Genomic DNA, 10,931 nt, shown 5'->3' on the forward strand with positions numbered 1-10,931 from the left:
AGGAATGCCCAAGTGTATATAAGAATGTTCATTACAGCACTGGCTATAGTAGTAAAAACAAAATTAATATCCATCAATAGGAGTTTGGTTAAATAAATTATGGAACACCATAAAATGAAATGCCATGCAGACTGGCATGACTGACACAGAATGTCTGTGATACATCAAATGAAAAACTAAGCTGAAAAACAAGTGCAAGCACTCCTGTGAATGTATTTGTCTATCTGAATATACAAAAAAGTCTAGATTAGTTCCAAAATGTTGCCTACAGAGTGAAATGAGACACTTATTTTCTCTTTCACACTTGGCGAAATGCATGAAATTTTTACCAAGCATTATATCACCTTTGTAATTAAAAGAAGAACACCCAGGGGATATTAAAAACAAACAATACAGGGATCTGATTAGCAGAGGATAAACATTACTACTGGATACAGAGAACACATCAGACACTACTCTCTAGAAAAGGAGTCAGGGTGGGATAGGGAGGGTGGGAGGGAGACCCAAGAGGGAGATATGTGGATATATGTATATGTATATGTATAGCTGATTCACTTTGTTATAAAACAAAAACTAAGACACCATTGTAAAGCAATTATACTCCAATAAAGATGTTAAAAAAAAAAAAGTGGATAATAGAAAAGGAGAGTCAGCAAACTATGGCCCAAAGGCCAAATTGGGGTCACCACCTGTTTTTGTAAATGAAGTTTTACCAGAGCACAACCATGAGCATTTGTTAAGTATTATCTAGGGCAACTGTGGTGCTATAATGACAAGAGTTGGCAGAGACTATAGGGCCTGCAAAGCCTACAATATTTACTGGCTGGTGTCTTCACAGAAATAGTTTGCCAGCCTCTGTTCTGGATGTCAGTGTCAGTGAGTCCAGGTGGAAGAGGGGCAATTGTTTATAAAATTCCCCCATTCAACTTGAAAGTACTAGCAGAACTGAGAACCACAGCTCCTCAAGAAAAATCCGAGTTCTGAGACTTTATGCACATTTGTTAAAACTTCACAAAAATAAGTGAGAACTAACAAATTGATTTACACAGAAACACTCACTTTCCTATTTTGGATTGCTAGCTTCCTGTAGTATTACTTAACCAGGCAATCATAGCTATGCTACACAACGGAGAGGACCTGAGCTAAGGACAGCATCTAGCACATACGCTGCACTCACAGAAAGTTAGCATATAGAAAAAATTACCTGGACCCATGGGAAAATATCCCATCCCCTGTGGCACAGAAATATAACTTCTTGTTAAGACTACTCACTGCCTCACCACAAATAACCCTTACTTTTCTGACGATCAAAATTTCTTTCAAACTGGATTTTGTCTGGGGTGATCTGAAATAGTTTCACAGATCCATCTTCGCAGCCAACCTATTATGGAAAAGGGGGTAGAAAATAAAGCATTTTATAGAACTAAATATATATATTTACAAATATATACATTTCCTCCTTCAAGCTAACACTTGTTCTGAAAGAGAAAAATAGTTTGTGAGAGGGAAAAAGTACTGGTACCAAGAAACTGGTAGTGTGTTCCTGGCAGTCTTCATGTCCTAGCCAGAAAGCAGGCCAATTAGTGGCCCAATTCCTGAATAGGACATGGAGGAGAAATAGGATTTCACAGCATGTCTCTGCTGGACACCCATGGCCTAAATAAAAGACCCATTAACTGTGTCACCTAAATGGAGATATGACAAGATATTACAAAATAGTACAAATTTTTAAAAAATCATAAATCCATCACAGAAAACTAAATCTCTGCAAGTACCCAGTCTAATGGTAAGAATGGGGGTGGGGGCAGGAAGTATTTCCATTGTCTATATGTACCACATTTTCTTTATCCATTCATCTGAGGATGGACATTTAGGTTGCTTCCATGACCTGGCTACTGTAAGTAGTGCTGCAATGAACATTGGGGTACATGTGTCTTTTTGAATTATGGTTTTCTCTGGGTATAAATGCCCAGTAGTGGGATTGCAGGATCATATGGTAGCTCTATTTTTAGTTTTTCAAGGAACCGCTATACTGTTCTCCATAGTGGCTGTATCAATTTACATTCGTACCAACAGTGCAAGAGGGATCCTTTTCTCCACACCCTCTCCAGCATTTGTAGATTTTTCTGATGATGCCCATTCTAGCTGGTGTGAGGTGATACCTCATTGTAGTTTTGATCTGCATTTCTCTAATAGTGATGTTGAGCAGCTTTCCAGGTGCCTCTTGGCCATCTGTATGTCTTCTTTGGAGAAATGTCTATTTAGGTCTTCTGCCCATTTTTGGATTGGGTTGTTTGTTTTTTTAATATTGAGCTGCATGAGCTGTTTATATATTTTGGAGATTAATCCTTTGTCCATTTATTCTTTTGCAAATATTTTCTCCCATTCTGAGGGTTGTCTTTTTGTCTTATTTATGGTTTCCTTTGCTGTGCAAAAGCTTTGACGTTTCATTAGGTCCCATTTGTTTATTTTTGTTTTTATTTCCATTACTCTAGGAGGTGGATCAAAAAAGATCTTGCTGTTATTTATGTCAAAGTGTTCTTCCTATGTTTTCCTTTAAGAGTTTTATAGTATCGAGGCTTACATCCAGGTCTCTAATCCATTTTGAGTTTATTTTTGTGTATGGTGTTAGGGAGTGTTCTAATTTCATTCTTTTAGATGTAGCTGTCCAGTTTTCCCAACACCACTTATTGAAGAGACTGTCTCTCCATTGTATATCCTTGCCTCCTTTGTCATAGATTAGTTGACCATAGGTGTGTGGGTTTATCTCTGGGATATCTATCTTGTTCCACTGATCTATGTTTTTGTTTTTGTGCCAGTACCATATTGTCTTGACTACTGTAGCTTTATAGTATAGTCTGAAGTCAGGGAGTCTGATTCCTCCAGCTCCGTGTTCTTCCCTCAAGACTGCTTTGGCTATTCGGGGTCTTTTGTGTCTCCATACAAAATTTAAGATTTTTTGCTCTAGTTCCGTAAAAAATGCCATTGGTAATTTGATAAGGATCGCACTGAATGTGTAGATTGCTCTGGGTAGTATAGTCATTTTCACGATATTGATTCTTCCAATCCAAGAACATAGTATATCTCTCCATCTGTTGGTATCATCTTTAATTTCTTTCATCAGTGTCTTATAGTTTTCTGCATACAGGTCGTTTGTCTCCCTAGGTAGGTTTATTCCTAGGTATTTTATTCTTTGTGTTGCAATGGTAAATGGGAGTGTTTCCTTAATTTCTCTTTCAAATTTTTCCTCATTAGTGTATAGGAATGCAAGAGATTTCTGTGCATTAATTTTGTATCCTGCAACTTTACCAAATTCATTGATTAGCTCTAGTAGTTTTCTGGTGGCATCTTTAGGATTCTCTATGTATAGTATCATGTCATCGGCAAACAATGACAGTTTTACTTCTTGTTTTCCAATTTGTTCCTTTTATTTCTTTTTCTTCTCTGATTGCCGAGGCTAGGACTTGCAAAACTATGTTAGTGGCGAGAGTGCACATCCTTGTCTTCTTCCTGATCTTAGAGGAAATGCTTTTTCAGTTTTTCACCATTGAGAATGATGTTTGCTGTGGGTGTATATGGCCTTTATTATGCTGAGGTAGGTTCCCTCTATTCCCACTTTCTGGAGAGTTTTTATCATAAATGGGAGTTGAATTTTGTCAAAAGCTCTTTCTGCATCTATTGAAATGATCATATAGTTTTTCTGCTTTAATTTGTCAATATGGTGTATCACATTAATTGATTTGCGTATATTGAAGAATCCTGGCATCCCTGGGATAAATACCACTTGATCATGGTGTATGATCCTTTTAATGTGTTGTTGGATTCTGTTTGCTAGTACTTTGTTGAGGATTTTTACATCTATATTCATCAGTGATATTGGTCTGTAATTTTCTTTTTTTGTAGTATCTTTGTCTGGTTTTGGTATCAGGGTGATGGTGGCCTCACAGAATGAGTTTGGGAGTGTTCCTTCCTCTGCAATTTTTTGGAAGAGTTTGAGAAGGATGGGTGTTAGCTCTTCTAAATGTTTGATAGAATTCACCTGTGAAGCTATCTGGTCCTGGACTTCTCTTTGTTGGAAGATTTTTAATCACAGTTTCAACTTCATTATTTGTGATTGGTCTGTTCATATTTTCTATTTCTTCCTGGTTCAGTCTTGGAGATTATACCTTTCTAAGAATTTGTCAATTTCTTCCAGGTTGTCCATTTTATTGGCATAGAGTTGCTTGTAGTAGTCTCTTAGGATGCTTTGTATTTCTGCAGTGTCTGTTGTAACTTCTTTTTCATTTCTAATTTTATTGATTTGAGTCCTTTCCCTCTTTTTCTTGATGAGTCTGGCTAATGGTTTATCAATTTTGTTTATCTTCTCAAAGAACCAGCTTTTAGTTTTATTGATCTTTGCTATTGTTTTCTTTGTTTCTATTTCATTTATTTCTGCTCTGATCTTTATGATTTCTTTCCTTCTGCTAACTTTGGGTTTTGTTTGTTCTTCTTTCTCTAGTTCCTTTAGGTGTAAGGTTAGATTGTTTATTTGAGATTTTTCTTGTTTCTTGAGGTAGGCTTGTATAGCTATAAACTTCCCTCTTAGAACTGCTTTTGCTGCATCCCATAGGTTTTGGATCGTTGTGTTTTCATTGTCATCTGTCTCTAGGTATTTTTTTATTTCCTCTTTGAATTCTTCAGTGATCTCTTGGTTATTTAGTAACGTATTGTTTAGCCTCCACGTGTTTGTGTTTTTTACGTTTTTTTCCCTGTAATTCATTTCTAATCTCATAGCATTGTGGTCAGAAAAGATGCTTGATATGATTTCAAGTTTCTTAAATTTACTGAGGCTTGATCTGTGACCCAAGATGTGATCTATCCTGGAGAATGTTCTGTGAGCACTTGAGAAGAAAGTGTAATCTGCTGTTTTTGGATGGAATGTCCTATAAATATCAATTAAATCTACCCGGTCTATTGTGTCATTTAAAGCTTCTGTTTCCTTATTTATTTTCATTTTGGATGATCTGTCCATTGGTGTAAATGAGGTGTTAAAGTCCCCCACTATTATTGTGTTACTGTCGATTTCCTCTTTTATAGCTGTTAGCAGTTGCCTTATGTATTGAGATGCTCCTATGCTGGGTGCATATATAATTGTTTTATCTTCTTCTTGGATTGATCCCTTGATCATTATGTAGTGTCCTTGTCTCTTGTAACATTCTTTATTTTAAAGTCTATTTTATCTGATAAGAGCATTGGTACTCCAGCTTTCTTTTGATTTCCATTTGAATGGAATATCTTTTTCCATCCCCTCACTTTCAGTCTGAATGTGTCCCTAGGTCTGAAGTGGGTCTCTTGCAGACAGCATATAGATGGGTCTTGTTTTTGTATCCATTCAGCAAGCCTGTGTCTTTTGGCTGGAGCATTTAATCCATTCACATTTAAGGTAATTATTGATATGTATGTTCCTAGGACCATTTTCTTAATTGTTTTGGGTTTGTTTTTGTAGGTCCTTTTCTTCTCTTGTGTTTCCCACTTAGAGAAGTTCCTTTAGCATTTGTTGTAGAGCTGGTTTGGTGGTGCTGAATTTTCTTAGCTTTTGCTTGTCTGTAAAGCTTTCGATTTCTCTATGAATCTGAAGGAGATCCTTGCCGGGCAGAGTAATCTTGGTTGTAGGTTCTTCCCTTTCATCACTTTAAGTATATCATGAGACTCCCTTCTGGCTTGTAGAGTTTCTGCTGAGAAGTCAGCTGTTAACCTTATGAAAGTTCCCTTGTATGTTATTTATTGTTTTTCCCTTGCTTCTTTTAATAATTTTTCTTTGTCTTAAATTTTGGCGAATTTAATTACTATGTGTCTCGGCGTGTTTCTCCTTGGGTTTATCCTGTATGGGACTCTGCGCTTCCTGGACTTGGGTGGCTATTTCATTTCCCATGTTAGGGAAGTTTTTGACTATAATCTCTTCAAATATTTTCTCTGGTCCTTTCTCTCTCTCTTCTCCTTCTGGGACCCCTATAATGCGAATGTTGTTGTGTTTAATGTTGTCCCAGAGGTCTCTCGGGCTGTCTTCATTTATTTTCATTCTTTTTTCTTTATTCTGTTCCACAGCAGTGAATTCCACCATTCTGTCTTCCAGGTCACTTATCCGTTCTTCTGCCTCAGTTATTCTGCTATTGATTCCTTCTAGTGTAGTTTTCATTTCAGTTATTGTGTTGTTCATCTCTGTTTGTTTGTTCTTTAATTCTTCTAGGTCTTTGTTAAACATTTCTTACATCTTCTCGATCTTTGCCTCCATTCTTTTTCCGAAGTCCTGGATCATCTTCACTATCATTATTCTGAATTCTTTTTCTGGAAGGCTGCCTATTTCCACTTCACTTAGTTGTTTTTCTCAGGTTTCATCTTGTTCCTTCATCTGGTACATAGCCCTCTGCCTTTTCATCTTGTCTCTTTCTGTGAATGTGGTTTTTGTTCCAGAGGCTGCAGGTTGTAGTTCTTCTTGCTTCTGCCGTCTGCCCTATCGGGGGGGAAGTCTTAAGTCTGTGCTCAAAAATTTTTTGAGAAACACTGGAAAAACATGGTTCCACAAGTTGACTTGTAGAAGGACCTATCAGAAGTTTTGATATACTAACGTGTGTTGTGAATCTACAGAAGGATTTAGTATGCCGTATTTCTGAAACAAAACTTATGATAAAACACAAGGCACGACAAAACAAAATACAGTTTCTACATCTCCCAATTCCAAAGAACACAGTTTGGGAAATGCTGAACCAAACTGAAACCTCTGGTTTCATAAATGAATCAACGAGGTCCAAAGTAGCAGCAGAAAGAGTGCCAAAGGACAAGGGAGTTTTAAATCCCCAACAAGAACCCCAATCTTGTATCTCGTATTAGAATCCAGATACAATTGCTTGCTTGGTTGCTGGAATCCAGCTCAGAGTGGAGTTGCTACATGCTATAATACAATTTCACCTTCCTATGAACATAAGGAAGCAAGTTTAAGTGGGCACAAGAGAAATCTTGGTTTGAATTACCAATAGTTGCTTACTGACCAAAAGTTGAGAGCCATTGGGGCTGGCAGCCATGCTCCAAATGGGTCCTCCAAAGGCATCCATAGCATACTTGATGTTTAACGCCTGCAAATCATACTCAATAATCTCTCCATTGAGTCCAGCACTAAACAGTCGCTGTCCGTTTGCCCAGCACAGAGCTTCTGTAGCCCGAGACTCATGACCTGGGAAAAACTACAGAAACACCATAACTTTTCAACCCACCACGAATTCATCAGCAACTAGCACTGAGTGGTCACAGGCAAAAAGGTGAAAATCAAAATGCCTCTCTAGAAATAACTAGTATGGGGTTTTACACTATCTGAAGATCATGTTACTAATTTCATTTTTTTCACGTTCACATTTTAGTTACTTATACAGTTGGTTTTGTTTCTTTTACTAGGCCTTGTTCTGCAAAACCTTTTTAGACAATAAAGTTTCAGACAATCCAGTTTGTATCTGATGTATCTAATTTTTAAAAATCATCGCAACTACCTTGATTGAGTGATAATTTCAAAGGTGTACAAATGTCAAAAGTTACCAATACATACACTTCGAATACATGGTGCTTACTGTGTGTCAATTTCACCAATTAAAAGCTATTTAAAAAATTAAAATAAACAAAGGCAGCTCACTCCAGCTTTTCATTCAAGTCTCAGATTTCTAAGTGTTTTCTTAGCGCTCAAAAACCATTCATAGTATCAAGGAATTTTATTCTTTTTTTTTTTTTTTTTTTTTTTTTTTGAGGTACGCAGGCCTCTCACTGTTTTGGCCTCTCCCGTTGCGGAGCACAGGCGCAGACTCAGCGGCCATGGCTCACAGGCCCAGCCGCTCCACGGCATGTGGGATCTTCCCGGACGGGGGCACGAACCCGTGTCCCCTGCATCGGCAGGCGGACTCTCAACCACTGCGCCACCCGGGAAGCCCAGGAATTTTACTCTTATATCTGCTTGATACAAAAGGGAATGAGGAGGTATAATTTTTCCTATCCGAACTTGAAAAGGCAAAATATTCATTAATTAAGTGGCTTGCCCAAAGGGCCAAAGTCAACGACATGAAGAGAATGTGGGTCTCCTTACTCCTAGGCACTACTCTTCACTCTCAGAGATATAATATTTTCTTGTTCTGAGAGTGATCACCAGAGCTAAGCAATCTTCAATAGCAGGGAAGGGAACGTGGAGAAAGTGGAAGACTAGACTGAATTAATTGTTCAAAAACAAAAAAAGAAAATAGATGGGAGAGGAATATAAGAGGTACTAGGTAAAGACCAGTTGACTTATTCATTCAACATGTATTAACTAAGCAGTGTCTTTGTCCTAGGCACTTGCTAAATGTTGGGAATACAGCCATGAATATCACTGACAAGGTCCTTGTTTTCATAAAATTTGAAATTCAGCAAGGAAGAAGACATTAAACAAATATATATGAACTATTATATAATTACAATTATCATAAATGACAAGAAAAATCATAGGGTGCAACAAGCATGTACCACAGCATGTTCTTCATTCTATGGAATGTGACTCATTTGTGGTGACCAGCAATTTCTTAACTCCTATTAGTGCTTCAGGGATCAGCTCAGTAAGTCATCTCTTTCCAGGAATCCTAAACCCACCTCATCAGAGAAGGCACCTCTCCACTAAGATTCTATGCCTCTGCTTAGGTCTATCATAAAATTTGCCACACTGTTTGGAAACTGTATACTCGTCTTTCCCCCACTGGATTTTGAACTCCTTGAAGGTAGGGCCTCTGACATTCATCTTAATGCCTAATACTTGCCACTCAGTCATTTAGAAACATTTACAGAGTGCCTAAATTCCAAGTACTAAGTTACTGGGCACTGCATTCATTCATTTTTCCGTCTATTCATTTATTTCATGGTGCCTATGGCATGTAAGGCACTCAGTAAATGTGACCTGAATTATTTTGTTGCACTTGAAATCAGTAATCACCGCCTTTGAAAAATATGCTGCTGTAACAGCCCTTTGCATACACCCAAACAGTACTTTACCTAATTTAAAATCTTTATTCCCAAATATAAGGCATATAAATCTACCTTCTCTCAGACAGATGAACTTAGGAATCCATCTTCCTGATATCACATCACCAAAATGTTTGATATTAAAATGTCTCATCATTTTTTTTCTGAATTGACAATGAATGGGTACTGACAATTATAGCAGGAAATGCCACTTTACCAAAGTTACAATGGTGCAGAGACTGATATGAAGCAATGGTCTTGACAATTTCCTTTCTTACCGTGCCCAAAAGATCTAGCAAACCTCAGTTTCCAAATGACAGTGAGCACCACAATTCCTAGGTAGGATCTTTCCAACCAACATCACACAGATCAAAACTCTTAAGCGCATCGTTCAGACAAGAGATCGCATTATTTGTTATGTGGTTCTAAACAACTCCGGAGAGAGTGGGGGAGAGTTACTTTCTTTTGATCTCTTTGAATACAAAAAACATAGATTTGGCAGTACTGAACTTAAGAAAAAAATCAACATCAAAAACACCAAATCAGGCTCCCAAATGACTTACTTTCTCCTGAAAGTAGTTTGCTGACAAATTATAAATTTCCACAGTGCCATCTGTTCGTGAAACAGCCAATCTGTTTGACTGGTTATTGTAAGCCACACAGCGGATCCCTGATGGAACATAATTAAAGAAACGTACTCGATGGACCTTAAATTCACCCATTCCTAGGGGGGCAAGAAAAGAATCATTGTTAAACAGCAGTATGTCACACCTCATGTTTCTTATTACCACTGTTCTAGGTGGAAGACTCCAACTATATCTCATCGAGGTTCATTTCTATATTTTTTCACTTTTTTTTTTGGAGGGGGCCGCGCCGGGCAGAATGTGGGGTCTTAGTTCCCCAACCAGGGATGGAACCCGAGCCCCCTGCATTGGAAGTGCCGCTTCTTAACCACTGGACCACCAGGGAAGTCCGACGGAGGTTCATTTCTAAATATTCAACTAATGATGCTTTCATGGCCCATACAGAATCTATCAAACAGTCTCCAGAAGCTCAGGATTCTTCAGCAACAAAATTAAAAGATCAACATATACAGCATCACCCAGACTGCCAGCAATCCTGACAACTGCCTGAAGGAAGTGGTCCAGGAAGAGAGGTGAGAATTTAAAACGTGATCTTAGAGCAAAAGACTGAACATAACGTCATTCTCTAAATGGGAGTGCGCACTTGAAGGGAATCACATGGAGCTGACCGGATGTATTCGAGGCAGAACTAAGGTCTCCTTTGTATTTTGTGTGTGAGGTTTCTGGGGGTGGGGGTGGGGGAGAGGAGGATAAATACCACGACCACTCTAAAGAAGCAAGAAATGTGGACAGTCTAAAGGAGTATCTCAAAGTCAGGTCCGCAGAACTCCTGTATCAAAATCACCTCGAAAAATGGTTTTAAAAAATGCAGGATTCCGGGTCCTGTTCCAGAATTCCAATCTTTTGGGGCGGGGGGAGGGCTAGCAATCTGCATTTTGGCAAACACCTCTATCTCTACTGCATGTTAAGTTTTCAAATCACACACTCAACTACGGTACTGACGGTGGGGCTGATGGGGCAGGAAGAACCGAGAGCGTCTCAAGGGGAGGAACGACAGGACTGGTCGGCATCTGTCAACTACTCCCTCTACGTGCCGCTCCGTCGCCGCCAATATACGCACTCCGCTCTGGGTCGCCCCCTACTCGTCTCCTTTCAAGGTGAGGAACCTGCCTGCAGAGCAGGCGCGTTCGGCCGGGCCGGGCTAAGACTGCGTCCAGGGCGCGCGCGAGGGCTCCACCGCCCCTTCCCTCTCCGGGGATCTCCGGAGTAGCCCCCACCGGCCTCGGCACAAGAGAATCGGCGAGCTCCGCCGGTCGCCGACCTGTAGCAGGCCTCACCCGCTCT

At 39.2% G+C, this 10,931-nt stretch overlaps 1 protein-coding gene across 2 annotated transcripts in view; it reads right to left on the reverse strand.

Moving 5' to 3' along the window:
• The window catches only part of UTP4 (UTP4 small subunit processome component), a 32,110-nt gene extending 22,382 nt beyond the window's left edge, over positions 1–9,728 (reverse strand). For both annotated transcript variants that reach the window (XM_007449933.1, XM_007449932.1), the window contains exons 1-3: positions 9,567–9,728; positions 7,026–7,217; positions 1,297–1,381 (exon numbers count right to left, since the gene is read on the reverse strand). In XM_007449933.1, coding sequence (XP_007449995.1) covers positions 1,297–1,381; positions 7,026–7,217; positions 9,567–9,725 — 436 coding nt within the window. In that variant the 5' untranslated portion in view covers positions 9,726–9,728. The remainder of the gene's footprint in view (positions 1–1,296; positions 1,382–7,025; positions 7,218–9,566) is intronic.
• Between the last annotated feature and the right edge of the window lie 1,203 nt (positions 9,729–10,931).

This window comes from Lipotes vexillifer, unplaced genomic scaffold (assembly GCF_000442215.2).
Source record: "Lipotes vexillifer unplaced genomic scaffold, Lipotes_vexillifer_v1.1 scaffold1235, whole genome shotgun sequence".
In the NCBI taxonomy this organism is placed as follows: domain Eukaryota; kingdom Metazoa; phylum Chordata; class Mammalia; order Artiodactyla; family Lipotidae; genus Lipotes; species Lipotes vexillifer.